We start from the raw sequence: 19518 nt of genomic DNA on the forward strand, positions 1-19518 counted from the left end.
AATGGTCTCTGTCCAGCGAGGCATGCGCTTAGTGTGGCCTTGGAGTCAGAGCAACAAGTAGAGGCACAAACGTCTTTAAGATCACAGACTCTTCGTGCGACTGTCATTTCCCCAGAAGGGCAAGAGAAGGAAGGGATGTTAGAGAGGACTCTGGTGGCCATGTTAATGGCATTTGATAGTCTAGGAAGGATGAGTGGGTTAGGATACGTTAGAAAAATGTTAAGGCTGTTTTCCCCAGTGTAGGTGAATGCCAGGGTGTTGAGGTGGGAGTGAGTGGGTGGGAAGGGGGAGCATCCTCATAGAAGCAGGGGGAGGGAGGATGGGAGAGGGGGGGAACCAGGAAAGGGGACAACATTTGAAATATAAATACATAAAATATCCAAAAAAAGATAGAAAAATATTTTTGGAAGAAAGAGCAGGGAAATGCTGATGGGTGAGATCTGAGAATAAAGCTACAGTGACATCTAAGAGTCTGGAGATCAGGACTGGGGACTCTGTGACTTAGTGAATACCAGGAGCGCCAGAGGCCAGGGCATACATACATAATGCTGTTCTTAAATATGTTCACTGTTATTTATTTTAAAAAGGACACATTTAGTGAAACTTAAAAATTAAACAGACCAAAACTTAACACACTATAATTGTAAAACATTGTGTGTGTGTGTGGGGGGGGGTTCTTCCCATCTATCTGATTTGTCTGGGTCACACTGCTACCTCGCTTCACAATTTCTTTACAGGCAGCTGAATAAATATAGAAATAGGTTCAAAGACATTGGGAACACTCCTTTGTGGTCTTTACAGACAGAATTGGTGCCAGAGTCCCAGGTTTCACTATGGAGATACTCAGCTTTTGAATAAACCCACCAAGGAAAAGATCCTGCCTCGGGGATGTTGAGTTTGCCTGAAACTCTCCTTGCTACAAATCCTACCAGCTCTCCAGTATCATGGCCCAGCAATTCTTCTCCTAGATAAAGCAATACCCATAGAAATGACAGACATACGAATGTTTATAGCAACTTTATTTACAATCAGCCAAGCCCAGAAACAAACCCAGCTGCCTACCAGCAGAATGACTAAACAAACAGATTCATCTCTGTAATGGAAGACTTCTCAGCAATAAAAAGGAACAAACGTCCAACAGACACAATGGCCTGGATGAATCACAAAAACATCACGGGATGAGAAGGAGGCCAAGATCGAAAGTGCATTCCATATGACCCAAACCGCAGTGACACAAGTCACGTTAGTGGTTGTGTTTACGTGAAGGAGAAGCTTCTGGGGTCACGGGAATGTGGAAATGTTTTCCATCTTGACTAGGATGGTAGCTACTGTAAGATTTATACACTTTATGCAAATATACATATGTTACAGCTCAGCTTTTAGTAAAATTCCAGGGAAGGAAGGAAAGGGGTCTTCACAGGTCGAGGTGACATCTCTCTGTGCTGCGATTGGGCGGCCGATTCCCTTAGGGCACTGCACAACCCAAGAAAGCTGTCTTGCCTCCTCTGGGGAAAAGGAGTTGAGGGGTTTGGAGTGTGTGGAAGAGAGACCATTGCTGTCTTGACCTTGGGGCCCAGGGAATACCTTCATGCTCACAGGAGGATTCACTGAAGGGTCACAGCATGGATGACATTGGGAACTCAGGGCATCTGTTCTCTGGCAGCCTTATGGCTCTGTGGCCCTCTCAGAGCAGGAAGGTGCAGGGCAGAGGCTGGGGCAGGGGGCACCCAGAGCCTGAGTTGAGGCAGGTGGGCTGTGCAGGTTTTTGATATGTGGTTTCTGAGACAAACTCAGAGGAGATTGTCCTGCTTTCCTCAAATGATTCCCCCCAAGAAAAACCCACAGCAACACAGCAGTTTTGTGAAGGCAAAACAGAAACATAGACCTGTCAGAGGCGACCCCCAGTGTTCTGTTCCCATCCACAGTTGTCAGAAATAGGGGTTTTCCTCTCCTTGCTGGACATCCCATAACTTGCTATGTCATGAGGTAGGTATTGGACTGATCTTGTCTACCTGCCCAGAACATAGATGCTGTGAGGGGAGGGACTCCAGTTCCCTGACTGTGGTCTCAAGTGACAGTAACAGAAGACAGAGGGCAGCAGACCGGACAGGGATCCAGGAGGGCAGGCTCAGAAGTTCTCATAATGATGCACAAAGTGGGCCCGGTCCTGCCTGTTGATGAGCTGACAGGCCTTCTCCACATTCTTGGTCATCCCTGGAGGACCACAGCTGAACACACCAATCTTATGTACCTGTCCATGGAGAGACATGTGCCTTGGAGCCTTGAAATACCCACTGTCCAGGGAGATCAGCTTCTCCAGCCTGACCACAATAATCAGACCAAGATGAGAAAATGAAACAGAGTCCTAGGGTGGGAGGGGATGGACCCACCTGTGGATGAACCTCCTGCAGAGAGTCTAAGAAGAGCTCAAAGGGAGGGCGACCAAAGTGGGTGACAGAGCGCAGGCCCGTGAACAGACTCCTGTTCAGCACCTTCTGGAAGTGCCTCTCACAGATGTACTGGGGAGTGAGATGGGGGAGGAAGGTCATGGCCAGGACCAACCCTCGACCCCGAGAGTGGCCCGCCTGCCATGCCTGGCTGGCCCTGACCTACCAGCATGGTGGTCCTGAGGTCAAACTTCTCAGCCAGCTGAGTGATATAGATGTGCACAGATACCAGGTCCCGGCTGTCATTCTCCTCCACCTCCCGGATGATGTCAGCCAGCCACTCAAACTGCCGCTGAGTCCTTGTCACCCAGATGAAGTAGATCTGAGGACACACACTGGGGCTCAGGGCCAGCTCGGTCTGCCTCCCTACACTCTGAGATGCTAGGAAGCCTCAGATATCCTGTGTAGAGCGATGCTCTAAGTCTTAGCCTCCAAAGGACAAAAGGCCAGCAGAGAGCCTTCTGGCCACTCTCCTATCCACACTCAAGATTCGACATCTGAACTACTGTGTGTAATGGTCCACACAGACCCTGCAGTTGGAAGCCAGGAGTGCACTGCTGTGGTGCCTGGGCTCCATCGGGCCACACATTTCCCACACGGAGTGGAGAAAAGATGCTCACCTTCTTACATAGCATCTGGGTACCCATGGACGATTTGAAGACCAGGTCTTTGAGGATGGAGGCAAAGGGGGTGACCCCAATGCCCCCTCCTACCAGCACCGACACCTCAAACTTGTGCCATTCCTGGTGGCCCTCTCCGAATGGTCCATCGAGGTACAGCTGCCAAGAGAAGGAGAAGTGAGATGGGCCCGGCCTTTCCCCAACTCTGAGGCCAGAAATGGGGAAGCCTAACAGAGGTCGAGGAAAGAATACCTCAGAAGTCTTTCAGATTAGCTTAATCATGAAAGATACTGAGGCGTCTAGTGTCAGGGTACAGGGAGCAGGGACATTTCCAGGGATGGGCACCTTTGGGTATCTGGCGCTGGTGCCACCCACTGGGGGTGAGTAGATCTCCCTGAGGCGAGTGGTCCAAGGTCCCACAGCCCGGATGTGCAGGCTGAGTGTGTCCTCGTGGGGTGCGGAGGTCAGCGTGAAGGGGTGGTACTCATTGGTTCCCAGACTCAAGCAAGCGATCCGCACCCACTGCCCGGATTTGTACTCAAAAGTCTTGGGCCGCTGGAACTGCAGATAGGTCACCCCTAGGGGTCAGAGTGGGAGAAGAGCCTAGATCAGAAATTGTACCCAAAGATGGACAGGTGTTTGCTCTTTCTACACTTCTAAGGCCCAGAGGGTCTCACACAGGCACAGGGTCTAGGCAGGTGGTATGCTGGGGCTGAGAGCAGTTGTGTCTCCTGTTTCCTGGGTGACGTAAGAGGTGGCCACCTCTGCCCCAATCCAGTGTCTTTCTTTTCTCCCGCCTCATCGTGCAGAGGGTATAGGCTCATAGCACTGCCAGAACAGCAGCCTACAGGGTGAAGGGCTCTTCAGATCCCCAGAAGCTTATCCATCCCCCACCCTGACACACACACACACGGAGGTAACTTCCACAGATATCTGCACACCAACAACACATTTTGTTACCAAGTCCTAGTCGGATAGTGTTTGTTGCTTGACCACTGCTAGGCCTCAGGTTTACTTACATTTGTTGAAAAAGGAAGTTAACAAGTTTTGGATAGTATGAAAAGCTACTTTAATTTTATCCCCCATGCAGTCTTAACTGAAATAAAATTGAATTCTTCGCAATGTCAATCCTAGAGGTTAGACAATGCTATGACACTTAAATCACCCCCCTTCCCTCTATAGTGATACAAACCTCCACATCAGCCAGTTCGGACAGAGCAGCACTCTGGCTGTCAGAGCTGTTTGCCTCTCCGATGTGAACCACACTGCACACTGGAAGCCTGTCTCTCCTGAAACATCGCTCCACCCACCTCTTCCCAGCATTGCTTCTCACTGTCTGCGGACCTCTTTCTGTATTTTTAATGATGTGTATATATGCTTGTCCGTGTGTAGGTATGTGCACCTGTGAGTGCAGGTGCCTATGAAGGACCGAAGGGGGCACTGTATACCCTGGAGCTGGTTCTGAGCTGCCTGACATGGGTGCTGAGAACTGACCTCGGGTCCTTTGAAAGAGAAGAACGTGCTCTTGACTGCTGAGTTATCTCCCTAGCCCCTCGTCTGCAAGTCTCATGAGGAACTAAGCACACAGCCCTTCTTGGGGTATTGTTTCTATCAGAAAATGTTCAGGGCTCCTCAAGAGGATGTCAGAGGTAGGGGTCAACAAACCTGACAAGCCCCCATTATGTCTGAGGAGCGGACTGGTTCCTCATGCCTGGGTCAGGCCAGGTCTTACCTGAAGGCAGCAGCTCAGCCTTCACCACACTGATCTCCACCTTCTTCCGGCTCAGGCTCACCAGCTTGTCCCCCACATAGATAATGGCGGGGACCAGGAAGTAGATGTGGAAGCTGGGTAATTGGATGAGGGCATAGCTGCCATGGATGATGATCTGGAAACATGGCCAGTTAATACAGCACCACCCACCAGGCCCCGAGTGGCTCCTCCCTGTCAGGCATGGCCTACCCAGGCACTGGGTCTGATGGATTAGCACAGACCCCAGGGTGGGGTCTTGGCGCTCAGGATCACAGACCTTGGGTCTAATTCTCCATTTTTTCCTACTTTACACTCCCTTTCCATCCCAAGGGTCCCCCTCCAATGTTCACCCCTGCCCAGGGAAGGCACTCACCAGGGCATAAAGCACAACATAGAGGTGGTGGGTCAACCAGAAGCCCCGGAAACTGCGACGGCGGAAGTAGTGGGAGGCAAACACATACATGATAGCCAGGACCAGGAGCAGGAGTACTCCTGTCATACCTGGGGGCAGGAGGACAGGGTCAGTGGGTACCCTCAGAACCTCGTCCTAAGCTGAAAATACAACAGGACATCTGCCCATGCCGCTCTACTTCACTTTGGCTCTATTCCTGTAGGGCTTCAGAATAGCATATCTGGAGGGGCTGAAGCTGGGGCTGGCCTATCAGAAAGGGCCTATGGCTATTACAGGCCAGTATATATTCAGGAAGAGGAGAAAAAGGAGGAGATATGCAGTTGGAGTGTTCAGATCCCACACACAGCTCCATTTCCTACCTGGAACTGTCTCGAAGAACCACCAGTAGTACTTTGGGGGAAGCTTGGACCTGTGGGGTAAAGGCACGGTAAGCCTCTGGCTGAGGCAAAAGGAGGTTTGCCACTCCCACACCACAGCCTGACACTGCCCCTGACTCCTAAGGTTACTAGGACTCCTCTAAGATGGCTAAGGGATCCTTCCAAGGAACATGGTGTCCACTGTCACAGTTCTACGCCTGCACCCACCACAGCTTTTCCTGCTAATCTATCTTACATTCTCTTCCTGCAGTCGAGCCTTGCTTGCCTCCCCGAGTACTTGGTCCATTATGCTGTGAGATTAGTGAGGGCAGGGACTTGCGTTCTGTGCACAGCAACATCAAGTGCATAGCAAAAGCGTTCAACAACTGCACATATCTGGAATAGCCCTGCTCTCTGGCACTTGAATAAAACACCCAGCACATGGTGTATAAATATTTGTCCAATGAGCGGTTATCAAACTGAGATAATAAACTGTGTGTCAAATGGGAAAGAGGCTCTGATGTCATCTCCTAAGGTCCTTTCCTGGTCAGTCACAGACAGCTTCCTTCCTGAAGGAAAGTCAGTCACCTTTCAGCTTCCCCGTGAGGGACAGCTTTGCACCTTCGTGCAATGAGAAACTGCTTCTGTGGTCATCTATTTCTTTCCTTTTACGCCCTTAGGCCCACCCAGGTGCTGTCCCCTGAACTGACCCATCATTCACAAAGACATTAGGGAAGACGCAGGTCATCAGGCTGAGGGGACTGACTGAGAAGATGTACACGTTGACCGCATGTCCAAGACTGTGCACAACTGAAAGACACATCATGTCAGAGATAGGAACTGGGACCAGCACTACTCCCATCTCCCATCTCCCATCTCAGGAGCCACATACCAGCGAGGACAACCGCAGCCATGGCGATCCAGCGGTGGAAGTCCACAGCGGCATCGAAGGGAATGTAGCGGTTGAGGAAGGTCTCCCGCAGGAAGGTGATGAGGTTGCGGCACATGGTGAGCAGGATGTAGGAGAACATAAAGGAGATGCTGGCCGCCGTGCCCCGGGACAGGATGATGCCCACGTAGGTGGTTTCTTCAATGTCCGTGGGTGGCGAGGCAAAGCCATAGTCTGGAGACAGAGTTGAGGCAGGTCAGCATTGCACACAAGACAGGATCCTCAGCCTGAGTCAGAATGCCTGAGCTCTGCCATCCAGACACTGAGGACTGGGAAGGGCAGCCAGAGGACTCTTCACTCCCCACTGAGGTATGGCATGCTCCCTGCCCACTGCCCACAACCTGGCACTCTTACAGTAGGCACGGTCTGCAAACAGGCCTACGCAGATGGCTGAGAAGATTGTAACACACACGATGTGGCGCCGGTAGTTTTCCACAAACCGCTTGAACTGCTTGAGCTTCTGGGCCAGGAAGCCCCTCTGCATTTTCTCCTGCAATGCTTCCGTGTATAGCCGGGGAGAGGGAGCCATTACCCTGTAGCAGTGATAGACAGGGCATTGGTGAGGAAGGGGTTCCTTGGCCTTCCCTCAGTGCTACCTGTAAGTGAAGATCTAGTTAGTAATCATGAAGGATGGATGGGTCATAACAGTGGAAGGGAGACAAGCAGCCCTCGCTCTCCTGACCCTTACCCCAGTGCTTACTTGTTCCAGATGCCTTCCTTTCTCTCTGTCTTTGTCTCTGTTTCTGTCTGTCTGCCTGCCTGCCTGTCTGTCTCTGTCTGTCTCTGTCTGTCTCTGTCTCTCTCTCTCTCTCTCTCTCTCTCTCTCTCTCTCTCTCTCTCTCTCTCTCTCTCTCTCTCTCTCTCTCCCTCTCCCTCTCTCTCTCTTCTCTCTCTCGTTCTGCACCCTCATCCTTTGCCCTCTACACTAGCCTACTTACTTATGCACCCAAGGCAGCAGAAGCCAGGAGGCTCTTACTGCCACGGTGGTAGAGTTCTGAGCTAGGCATCTTGCCTAAAGATGAGTTTAGAGCCCGAGTGAAACTGAGGTCACTGGATGCTCCAGTCCTCCAATGGGCAGCCCTGGGGGAAGGTCAAGGAGCCACTTTCTCACTAGTGTCCTGTCTCTCCTGCTAAGGGCTGTAGGGTTCCTCCCTACAAAAGAAGAGGCAGTGGGTTTCCTGGCCCAGGAGCTACAGCAGTTCAGGTGTTTCATGGAGAGCTCCTAGTGTCCCATCATGTATGTCGAATGGAGGAGACTCGAGGTGTTGTGTCAGGGCTCAGCGACCCTGAGACTTCTTTCCAAGAATCCTGGGAATCCAGGAATCTAGGAAATACTCCCCTTTTGCCAAACCTCTTCTTTAGGCCAGCACTTCCCAGCTCTGGGATTTCTGTGTCAGGGAGTACCATTTCTGGGGGGCAGGAACCGAAAAATCAGACAAATAAAAGCCCTGGAACCTGTTTGCGTTTGATTGTTGCAGCCAAGAGAAGAGTTGCCATGTTAAAGTTGGGGTGCAGTCCAGGGAAGGACCCCACCCGAGCAGGAAAGAACAAAACAGGATGAGTAGCTACAATCTGCACATCTGTCCTTAGGGCGACTCAGGCCGGGAGTGGCAGGGAGAGAACCAAAGCTTTTGAACAGCACAGGCTGTAGGAAGCAGCTGGAGTTTGGACTGACACCCACCTTGCCAAGGCAAATATCTGATCAGTGATATCTGATCAATGGCTAATCAGCTAGCTCTGCTTCCTTCCTGTGTCTCTCCATGGATCTAGCCAAGGAGACCCCAGTCCCTCCCATGCCACAAACCTGTTCCCAGGAGTCCGGGTGAGGAATGAGACTCGACAGGCATTGCTTTGCTTAAAGATGTCCCCGGTGCCTAGAAAGGAGAAAGGGGATCCAGATTGGCTTCTCTAGAGGGACTGAATTGGGTGGGATACTGTCCTCTCCTCCTGGGACCTGGAAAGGCTGCTCAGTGTTTGGAAGTGACTTAGTCATGTCCAAATCTGGGGCTTCAGCCCTATTTTCCTCCCTGTACACAGGGCAGACAGTGTGCACAGAGAAGAAAGGGGCTCTGGAAGATAGAACTCTACACGTTCTTGGTGAAAAAGAAAACAAGGTTCCCTGCTCTGGCCAGATACACCCCCAAGCCAATGCCCATGGTCTGTCCCTCAGCTTTAGTGAGCAACTTTTGTACAATGTACAACTTGTCTCTGAGTATCCAAGCTGAGCTCAGTATGAACCACCAAGGACTCGTGGGGAAGCAAATAAGACCTGTGTTATGTCCACCAGAAACTCTGTTTAGGAGACTCCTCGTCTTCCTTCCATACTCACACACCTCCAGCCCCACCTTTGACACAGAGCTGTGTGAATCGGAGATCGCTGTCATGGTCGCGCAGCATGAAATGGAAGTCCTCCCAGGTCAGCTCCTCCTTGTCCTGGAAGCCCGACTCCCGGAACATGGACTCCACCACCTCAGCCAGCTGGTCCTTGGACAGGCAGTTGTTGGAGATCTCGATGAAGGACCTAGGGGAGTATAGAAACAGTAACTGTCATCTAGCAAGGACAGGCCGGGGCAGGTCTCCAGATTACCTAATGTTGTCACCAGCAACCTGGGAAATGTCACTGGAAAGTGTCCTTCGGCCTGGAGGTGACACTAAGGCCAGTGAGGTGATGGCTCCAGGCTCAAAGGACCTTGAAAACTTAGAAAAGCAGTGCTCCCCACCCCCGCCTAAAGACATGGAAATGAATGGGAAAGAAAAACACTTGCTGCAGAGATGGGTCCAGGATACACCATGGCCTCTCTTGTGATGGGCTCGCTGCTGACTCTCTTCTGTGGAAGCTCACCCATACCCATCCACCTCTGAGTCCCCACTTTCACCATCCAAAGAGGACACTAGCATGTGGGGGGGAGAGTGGCTAAAATGTCAGCTGCCTCCTTCCGCCTATACCCTAGGCCATGTGGAGGACCCGCTCAGGCCCAAGTCTGATGGCACCCATAGTGCTGCAGTGGTAACTCTTCCTACGTTGTGCATCGGGACCAAAACAAATGTGTGTGTGTGTGTGTGTGTGTGTGTGTGTGTGTGTGTGTGTGTGTGTGTGGCCAAGCAGGCACTATCACCACGCTAAAAAAGCATCACGCCATTGAGGCAAAGCAAGGCACACATTTTATTATAGGCTGAAAATAATGGAAGTGGCCATTGCTGATGGGACCTCCTGGATTTCCTGAAACGTAGCCAGGACTGGGCAAGCAGTGACGTGCTGATGAGATACAGGCTGTAGTCATCTTTACTGTTTTAGAAGTCTATGTTGGGGACTGGAAAGATGGCTCAGTGGGTAAGAGCACTGGCTGTTCTTCCAGAGGACTCAGGTTCAGTACCCAGCACCCACATGGCAGCTCACAACTGTCTGTAATTCCAGTTCCAGGATCCAACACCTTCACACAGACATACATGTAGGCAAACCACCAATGCACATAAGATAAAAATAAATAAATAAAGTCTCCAAAGAGGAAGAGGAGGAGGAAGAAGAGGAGGAAGAGGAGGAAGAGGAAGAGGGAGGCAGCAGTCTGGGTTGGGATTGTCGGGGAAAGAGAATGTTAAGACACTTTAAAAGAATCTGGGCTGCTGAGCTCTGTCCATTCCCTCTCATGTATTTCTCTTTGCCTTTTTCAGTGGACTATGTACCAAATGCCTGCATGTTAATGCCAGCATGAAAAAGAAGCAGATTCAACAAAAAATGGAGAGATGTGCCTCAATGTGAAGTTGTAGGTCTTGAGCATTCAGGATGCAGTATGTACCATTCAGCCTCCTTGCCTCCCTCCTCTGACCTGACTTGCTTTTCTGTTTAAAACCTTAAGCTAGCTCAGGATTGGAAAGTCCCAGCCTGTACCGCATCATGGTGAAGAATTCCTCCTTGGAGAGAAAGCCATTTCCATCCAGGTCATACATGGTAAACATTAGGCGCGACTTGTCCTGTGGGGAACCTGAGAGAGAAAGGAGATGTAGTCACTTCCTTGCTAGCAAGCTTGTGGTTCCTCAGATGCTCCTCTAGTCCCCACCCCTACCTTTCATGAAGACCACCAAGATGTCCAGGAACTCCCGGAAGGATATGTAGCCATTGCCATCCTTGTCGGCCAGAGAAAACATGGACTCCACAAACATATCCTGGGGTTTGAGGCCCAGGGAGTCCGCAAACTCCGCTCTGCTCAGCTCGCAGGTCAGAGCCTCTCGTACTTGCTGGGATGAGTCCAGAGGCAGAGTCCCTGCGTCGGCCTGATTGATGTCCAGCACCTGTACAGGCACAGAAAGGGAGAGCAGGAGATAAGGCCTAGCTTACCTAGCTGGGATGGAAACCGTTCAATGACTCACATCTCCCCTGTGTGCAGTTCAGAAAACCCACTCCTAAGCATACTCATTGGGGCCTCTACTCTCACATAGGAGGGGTTGACTGAATCTTTATAAGCTTCAGTCAACAATCAAGGAGAGTACTGATGGGGAGAAACAGGGAACATACGAGGCAGGGAGCAAAGTTGGGGAGTGAAAAGAGAAAGAGCCCGTGTGCGATGCAGTGGGTATTGGCTATAACATGAACAAGCCTGTATGCTCATGCTAATACAGGTAGAATTGCCATGTGCCTAGAATCTGAATCCTATCAGCGTACAGACAATTTAAAACTAACACATCGCTACCTTTTCTTATGCTCACAATGTACCAAGTACTGAGGCTTATCAAGGTCCATAGAATGGTGATTTCCAGACTCAAGTCTATATCAGCATCACCTAGAAGGACTTGTTAAAATGAAGCTTTCTGGGGATCACCCCCAGAGCTCCTCATTCAGTCTGTTTGGGGAGGAGTCTGAGAATCAGCATTTCTATTAAGTTTCTAAGTCAGTTGACACTGCTGGTCCAGAGGTACCATTAGCGAATCCATCGCATTGATGATCTCACTAGCCCCTCTTAGCAGTGCAATGGACACAACTTTAGTCACCATTCGTTAGATGACGAGGTAAGGAACACAGAGACAAGAACGTGTGAATTGCCCAAGGATCCAACCAAGAGTGTCCGTCTCTAGCCTACAGTGTGAGATCTTAATTCACCCACGAGAACCCACTCAGCTCGGGTTGGCTCCGTCCCCTGAGCCAAGTATAACTCATGGCACCTGAGCAAAAAGCTGTCTGAAGAAGATCTCCAAGATGCCTGCCCGCTGCTGCTTGGTCACAGCCTTTCTCAGTAACTCCTTCTCATCCATCTCAGCTATGCGGAGGCCGGGAGTGGAGCAGACGCAGAGGTCTTGCAACAGCTGCACGAAGGCATCCCGGTCCTCTTCAGAGTTAAACATCAGCACCTAGGTGGGAGAGAAGCCTCATTATGTCTGGGGCTGGCTTTCCCGATCCAGTCCTGCTTCAAAGGACCTCAGGCTGAGGGAAGAAGAGAAGTCTCTTCTGTGACCATCCAGGCTGTGGCTAGAGAGTGACCTCAGGGGTCAAGTGAGTCTGGAAGCTTCTGAAAGGAGCCTCCTTCCCCAGCATAGCCTCCATGAGTAAGCTCTGTAGCTGAGAACACAGAGCTGAGAAGACTCGCATGCGAGAGGGGATACATATGAAAACAGCCCACAGAGGGAGGCAAGATGAGCTGTACCAGGTCGTACTCCTTGGGGATCTTGAGCAGCAGGGTGCGGCGTCCATGGCTGCTGGACAGGATGAGGTTGACCTGCTGTGTGGGCTGCAGTTGGATGGTACGGAGCACATTGAGCCTTTTGTCAAGGACCTTCAGACTCCTGTCTGGAAGCAGCTGGACAGTGACTGGGTAGCTGCTCTCCTTGGGGCCTGGCCACTCCATCGCTGAGGAAAGGATAATTGTGCATGGTGACTCAGCAGAGCCCATGCGATTGTCTGATATGAGCGTGTAGTTCTAGTGAGCCTGGCTTCCATCCTACCCTGCAACACGTTTTTTCCCGCTCAGGCCCTGGCTCCCTCTCCCTCCTCTTAGCCCTCAGGTTTCTCACCTGGTACTCCATCACTGGCTGTTTGTTTCTTTAGACTCTCCTTGCCTTTCTTTAGTAGCATCTTGCGTTCTCGCTTCCGGAAACGAGCCACCACCCAAGCAATAATCAGACTCACTGAAGGGGACCAGAAGAGACGAGTGAGAGGGGAGGAGAACCCTTTGCTCATAGCTTCAAGGGAAGCTTCAGGTACAGCTCCTTAGCAGATCAGGACACCCTAGCCTGGCTCAAGCTATGCAAAGGAACCAGCCCTGAAAACCAGCTTGTAATGGGGTGGTAAAGGGCAGCGGGTGGGGTGGGGAGAGAAATGACCGGGCCAGTCTGTGAAGAGGAGGAGGTCAGAAGAGAGGTAGGGAGAGCTAAAGCACTTACCTACTGGAAAGCAGCAGACAGCCAGGAGGGTGACACCATAGCCAGCACCACTGCCCTCAAAGTAGTCAATCACAGTAACAGGCACACACTGGGGCAAGCCTTCAGTTGTGAGTTGCTGAGGCTGTGGGCAGGGTGCACCTAAGGGACAAGTCACAGAAGACTGAGCCCAAGAGCCCCTAATCCTTGGGTAAGCCTTGTCTCCTGTCTTAGAAAGGACGAAATATCTTCTCCCATTCCCAAACCTACCCCCACTGGAACTTGTTCCCCTCAAAAGACCTCTTCCATATCTAATCTCTCAGTATCCGCCCCACTCGATTGCTCTTGGGCCAGCCCAGACGGTAGCACAGGAAGCAGCCCAACATACAGAAAGCACGAGTCTCCCTGTACAGCACCTTCTTGCCAGAAGAAAACATTGGGCTGCAAGGCACTGGGGTCCACACTGGAGACAGCTACCAGTACATCCCGCAAGGTGGTGTTCCTGATTTCTGCAATCTCCTCCTTGGAGAACAGCCTAAATGAGGGGAGGCCATTGCTGGGATAAGAAGGGGATTTCAGGCTTCCAGTGACCTCAGGCCCAAGGATTCATGGGAAGAGACTAGAGTAATTGAAAGTGTGGTAGGCCCCTGGAATCAAGACCTGTGGGGGCTATCTAGGACCGGACAGAGTTTCTGTGGCCCCACACCAAGGAGAAGTGTTAAGCAGGGCACAGACAGGCCTTACCCATTCCTAGTGTTCTCAAACCAGTAGCGATCACCATCCCGGAGCCTTACAAACTGGTCAAGAATGATGTTGCTGAATAGAGGTCCAGGGTCCCCATGGCTCTCCAGGAGCCCGCCCAGGAATAGTTCCAACCGGGACAGGTCCTGGTTGTACAGAGCAGCTGTGGCCTCCAGCACCTGGAGCATCAGGGAAGGAAGTAATTGTACACCCCACCTTACGGACAATGTCATCAGCAAAACTGCAGCACTGAGAGAGACTGCCTCATAAATTCTTACATAGATCAAGTGAGTTCATGTGTGTAGAGATATTTGGAACAGCATGGAAAAGCTTTGGCTACCGTTATCTTGTGTGTGTGTGTGTGTGTGTGTGTGTGTGTGTGTGTGTGTGTGTGTGTGTGTTGGGGTATGTGTGCATGTTTCTGCACATGATTATGTGTGCCTGTAGATTCCAGTGGTTGACACAGAGAGTCTTCCTCAATCACTCTCTACCTTATTCTTTGAAACAGGGTCTAAGCCTGTCATCACTGTCTGGGTTGGCTGTCTAATAAGGGTCAGGAGTCCTCCTGTCTCTGTACCCTTAGAACTGGGATCACAAAACCATCTCAGACTTTTCGTCACTAGAAGTCCAATGCGCTATCCATTGCGCCACAGAGCCACCTCCATCTCAGACTTTTATGTGGGCGCTGGAAATCCAAATTCAGGTCCCCACGATTGCATGACAAGCATGTTACCAACTGAACCATTCCTCACCCCACCCCCACCCAACTGCCATTGTTAATGTGTTATTATTATTATTTCTATTAACCTGGGGATCCACTTTGGGGTTGAGAGCACTCCAGTTCTTGGGAGGCTCCAGTCCTAAGGCCTGCAGAGCCTGGCTATAACTGGGCAGCCCCATATCTCGGCCACTCTGGATACTGCTAGCCACGTAGTCTGTGCGAGAGTATCTGTCTGGGCCAGGCCAGTAATCTGAAAAGAGACCAGACTTTGAGTCAGTCATCCCAACCCTCTCCATGCACTGCAACCTTAGACCCAGCTATCTAGAGCTCTCCTCAGCCCTAGTCCCCAGCACTCCTCTACATGACATCAGTGACATTGCTTGCTGTGGTGCCAAGGTCACCATGTGTGGTCAGGGGCACTTTTTCTAGAAAGGTTTTCTAAGACTCAAGATGATTCTTGACACTGGCTAGAAATCTCCTTCTCTGCATGTCCCAACTTTAAAACAGGACTGGAATTGAACCCTTAAGACCTAAGTAAACACCAGAGATGGTGTTGGATTGCGGTACCACCATAATCAGACATAGTCAACTTAAAATAAAAGCAACACAAACACAAAACTATCATCAGGGTTGGGGGAGCTCAAATTTCAATTTCTTCTGACATTTATTTAAAGTCTGAGAGTGTACATCTGCTGTCTGCATGATGGGTACCCTAGGACTGCTTGTTGGCTAACTCTGACACCCCACCCTTTGAGCTCACCTCTCAGATCTTCAATCACTATCCTGTCCTCCAGCTCTGAAATCTGGGAAGCCATTCCCAGAAGCAGCTGGTCCACGTCCTGAGCAGTCTTCAGACTGGGGTTCTGGAAGCAAGCATTACACTCAAGATTTTGACCCTGGATCAGTAGCACCTCAGGAAAACAGGCCCCTAGTCACTATTCTCTCTCTCTCTCCTCTCTCTCTCTCTCTCTCTCCTCTCCCTCTCTCTCCCTCTTTCCTCTCCCTCTCTCTCCTCTCTCTCTCTCTCTCTCTCTCTCTCTCTGACTCTGTTGTTCACTCTCTTGCTTGATTTTCTCACTGTCTCTTACGCCTCTTCTCTCCATCCCCTTCCCCTCCCCACTCCCTTGCCTTCTTCCACTTTCTTTCCTTTCTCCTCTCTATCTTGGTAGGTTGTTTGAACGCCCGAGGTTCCAGCAGTAGTCCTGCCTCAGCTTCCCTAGCAGGAAGGACAGCATTCACACTGCCTGTGCCCAGGCATTTCCAGCTCTCCTGAACAATTCTCCCAGGTAATTTTCTTTGCCTTTCACTCCCTACTTGGAGCACTGCTACTCAAGAGCCAAACTGTTACTTTTCCAAGCATTTTTGCTAAGTGACTTTGACCCCACCTCCCCACCCCCACTCTCTGACCCTGATCTCATGCTAACCTCCCGAATCCAGTAGTTGTTGCAGACTCTGAGAGCTGGAGAGCTGCTGGAACCTTCCTTTGGGAATTCCCGGAAGTGACAGCTGGAGTTTCTGAAATAGGGTGCCAAAAACACAGTGAGGGGACTGGGGGCAAAGCTGACATGGTGAGTGAGGTGAGCACTTCTGGCTGGACAAGACTGAAGGATGACCTGTGAGTTTCCTTGAACATTGGCTTGGATTTGAGGATAGAATGATCTCTACGGGTGGGAGGTCAGCGGGTTCCCCAGCTACTAGACACACCCCACAGTCAGTAACTGAAATTCTGCTATTAAATCTGGGAGATTTCCCATGGATTCGAACTTCCCACCCCAGAATTCTGTTTCAGCTCCCCTCCGATACTGTGCAGCTCCAACCGGCAACCCTTCCCTTACCTCATGTAGACCCCAGGGGGCACCATGGTAGAGAGGAACTGCTCTGAGGCCGCCACGAACTCTGGGGAGATGCTGGGGTCCGTGAAAGGGCGGTACCCTGCATCAAGACAGGTGCCTTACCTCACACCCTGGCATCATGAACTCTAACCTTCGTTTGTCTATGGATCTTCAACTTAGGTGTCCCCCCACCTTCCATAACTCCTCTTCCTTACCCGAATACTCTGGGGGTGTTTTCTGCAGGAAGCTGGGCAACCATTGGTATAGAGCAATGTTCTGAGGGTTAGAGAAGGAAAAGGAGAGGTTGGTCTAAGCCTGTGGTGAAGGGAAGACTTAGGTGCAAAGATGAGGGCCAGGCGAGGCCAGTTAGTTGTAGGGGAAGGAAGAAAAGGCAACTCAATTATAGTCACAAGCAAAATCACCCATGTCAACATTTGCAGAGGGATCATAGATTCTTCAAAGAATTTACTGAGGAGAGATGTTAAGTAATGATCAAACCTCAAATTATCTGGCATAAACAGAGCGTTTCCTCTCTATAATGTACAGTAGTCTTTTCTACACATTAGCTTTCCCTGAAGGAGAGCCCTATTAGAAAGGGGTATACAGGAAAGGGGCGTTGTCCAGGACCAGGGAAGCTTTGTTGGGGGAGCAGAGTCGCCCTGGACCCGTGGCAAGACTCACCTGGTAAGTGGCAATGACCCTCTTGCGAGCATGCTGGAACAGCTCCTCATCCCCCCAGTGTGGGTGCTCCTGCGCCAGCCTCTTGGCACACAGGTTGTGGTAGCGAAACCACAACAAGCCCAGTGCCTGCAGAAAGGGCTCCCTGTTCCCGCGCTGGGCCCCGAAGGCTGCATCCATGTGGGGAAGCAGGACAGGAGATGGGCAACAGCTTGAGCCAGGGGAGCCCAGACCCACAGGCAGACCCCCTCCTCCAGTACCCACCCCCCACCAAGCAGCCTGGTGCCTCCAACCCTAGCCCTCCTGCCAGGACCCCCCACAGTCTCACCATACAGCCCCTGTGGCCCGCCCTGCCCCGTGGCGGGGTCTGGTGCCATCCACATGAGCAGAGAGTTCTGGGAGTTCCGCGGGAAAGCAGGGTCAGGGCCAGAAGCCAGCTGTCCTCCAGAGAAGCTCCTCAGAGTGTCGCTCCAGGAATGAGAGGAGCCATAGATGGCGCTGCCATCTAGCCAGCCAGTCACCTGGTTGGTCTGCAGGGATGAGCAGGGTTAGGAGAACCAGGCAGATTCTTGCTGGTGGGCGAGAGGCTCATCCTGCCCGGCCTTCCCAGCCAGACCCCAGGCCTCCAGCAGATCCCGCCTCAGATCCCCTCCAGCCCTCTGCCCTCCTGCCTTTGGCTGCCTGGCCTCACCAGGTCCCGGGGGTTGCTAGGGCTCTGTCCAGTGCTGCGGTCCCAGCGGCTCCTCTGAAAGGGCAGCACCACGTTCCCGCGCTTGTCAGGGTCAAACACTGGGTCCCCACGTGGGATGTAAATGTTGAGGAACTCTGCGGGGCAGCCTGGTGTTTCCACACTCACCAGGTCTGAGAGCACGTGATAGCCTGGGTTAAGAGAGCAAAGTGGTGGGTAAATCAGCAGGTCCTGCTCACCTTAAAATCGGAAAGGCCTCTAAATTAACAGAACACAGAGGTCAGAGCACAAGCTTCAATGCTGTCTCTTAGGCTTATCCCCTGTGAGCCTTGATCTGCAATGTTGCAGGCCTGCGGGAGATGGGGTGGGGTGGGGGTGGGGGATTAAGATTTGAAAAACCAGCTCCCTTCATCTCCGTGTGGCAGTCATTAGTCTTGAAGAGAGCAATGGTCAGGGCATCGGTTCCTGAGAGTTCTTAGTGGGGATCCAATGTTACTTGTTGGTTTGGAGTAAGGTGTAAGAGAAAGATTCCCGAATCACACCTAAGTCCTCGAAGGGCAAGAAGCCCTTCCTGGAAAATTCTTTTTTCTGCGAGTTGAGGTAGTCCTTTCCCTGGACACTCAGCAAGCTCCAGATCTACCCTGGTTTCCTCTTCCCACACTCACCAAAGAAGAGCCCCAGCACTGTGCGGTTGTGCGCCGAGGGCAGCCCTGCTTTGCCCTTACTGACAGCGTCGCTCAGCAGGCGAGGGTTGGGCAGTAGTGGCTCCTGCAGAGCCTGATAAACACCGTCAGCGTAATTAGCAGGTACTAGGCGACGCAGCTGCGAGCCTGGGGAGTGCCGAGAGTTGAGTTGGATCAAGGCTCCCCGTCCCCCAGAAGCAACAAACCTGGTTTTTCTTAGCTCTCAACGTTCCCCCCTCCCGCCCCCATTTCCTAACCCAGGAATGCATAAGAGTGTGGTAAGAATGTAATCCCGCTGGCCGCCCTCTCCCCACACCCGGACTCCTGTGCCCTCCTCTGCGCAGAACCCAGGATTTACCGGCTGCACCGCGCTGGTGGTACTTGAGATTATTAAACCAGCCGTCGTAGCGCTGCACTTCCCAGGGCAGTGAGGGTGCATCCTGGCCACCTGTGGGGGCAGAGAGCCTTTCACTTAGCGTTAACCTTCCAGAAACCCCTCCATGACCCAATGGGCTTAGACTCCTTCCTCAGCTGGCTAACTCCTGCCAATGAACTCTGTTTCCAATCCTTTCGCCTGGCCGAGGCAGTCAGAGAAGTCTTGCAGTTCCCTAGCCCAATAGGAAATGGATCAACCCTTCCAGCTTCCCGGTGCCACCTGCCTGCACCTTTTTCCACACCCCCATGGGACACCAGCTGACCCCTTTCAACTAGAGGCCCTTACTACCTACCTGCTGGACCCAGGGGTCCAGTCAACAGAGCGCCCAGGAGCACCAATGTCTTGAGACTTGTTGGAAGCATGCTGTCCTTGATCCCGGCGGCGGGAGGACACACACTCCCACAGTTGGTCCTGGGAGAGGAGCATAGGGATATTACTCAAGTCCCGCATCTTCATGACGCGCTTTCTGGGACAACCTGGTAAGTATCGAGACAGTCCCCTACCCCAACCCCGTCTGAGTTCTGATTTCAACCACCTGAACATCCTGGGCAGGAGTGCCTCTGAGGCTTTGTTCTAAAACCTGGTACTCTCACCCCAATTTCCCACATACCGATTCTCCAGGAGGGGGATAGAAAAGGGGGGAAGGCTAATAAACTGAGAACCTGGTGTAAGCCTCCGGTCCGGTTCAACAGTCTTCCGTGTTCTTGGAGATTTTGTTTCTCTTCTCCGCTCCCTGCCCGGGGCTCCGAGAATCTTCACCTTCCTGGATGCACTTTCACCCTCCTCTCTGCGTGCAGTCTCGCAGGTGTCAGCTCGGCCACCGCTGCAGGTGTAAATGTGTGAATCAGAGGCTAACCGTC

The 19518-nt window shown here is 51.8% G+C and overlaps 1 protein-coding gene across 1 annotated transcript; it reads right to left on the reverse strand.

Moving 5' to 3' along the window:
- Positions 1–1002: 1002 nt before the first annotated feature.
- LOC116901885 (dual oxidase 2) lies at positions 1003–19501 on the reverse strand. Its single transcript, XM_032904092.1, has 33 exons — positions 19321–19501; positions 18951–19069; positions 18581–18670; positions 18205–18369; positions 17543–17730; positions 17180–17381; positions 16855–17021; positions 16389–16449; positions 16177–16273; positions 15766–15856; positions 15102–15204; positions 14428–14591; positions 13624–13799; positions 13296–13414; positions 12904–13041; positions 12535–12648; positions 12168–12370; positions 11689–11874; positions 10596–10821; positions 10421–10514; positions 8868–9055; positions 8339–8408; positions 6889–7067; positions 6478–6708; positions 6296–6395; positions 5589–5638; positions 5191–5318; positions 4800–4953; positions 3413–3645; positions 3068–3226; positions 2614–2769; positions 2391–2519; positions 1003–2251 (listed from the first exon to the last, which is right to left on the reverse strand). Exons 2-33 carry the CDS (start codon positions 19018–19020, stop codon positions 2129–2131), a joined length of 4554 nt encoding a protein of 1517 aa, XP_032759983.1. The 5' UTR covers positions 19021–19069; positions 19321–19501; the 3' UTR covers positions 1003–2128.
- Positions 19502–19518: the final 17 nt, after the last annotated feature.

The sequence above is a fragment of the Rattus rattus genome, chromosome 5 (assembly GCF_011064425.1).
Source record: "Rattus rattus isolate New Zealand chromosome 5, Rrattus_CSIRO_v1, whole genome shotgun sequence".
Classification (NCBI taxonomy): domain Eukaryota; kingdom Metazoa; phylum Chordata; class Mammalia; order Rodentia; family Muridae; genus Rattus; species Rattus rattus.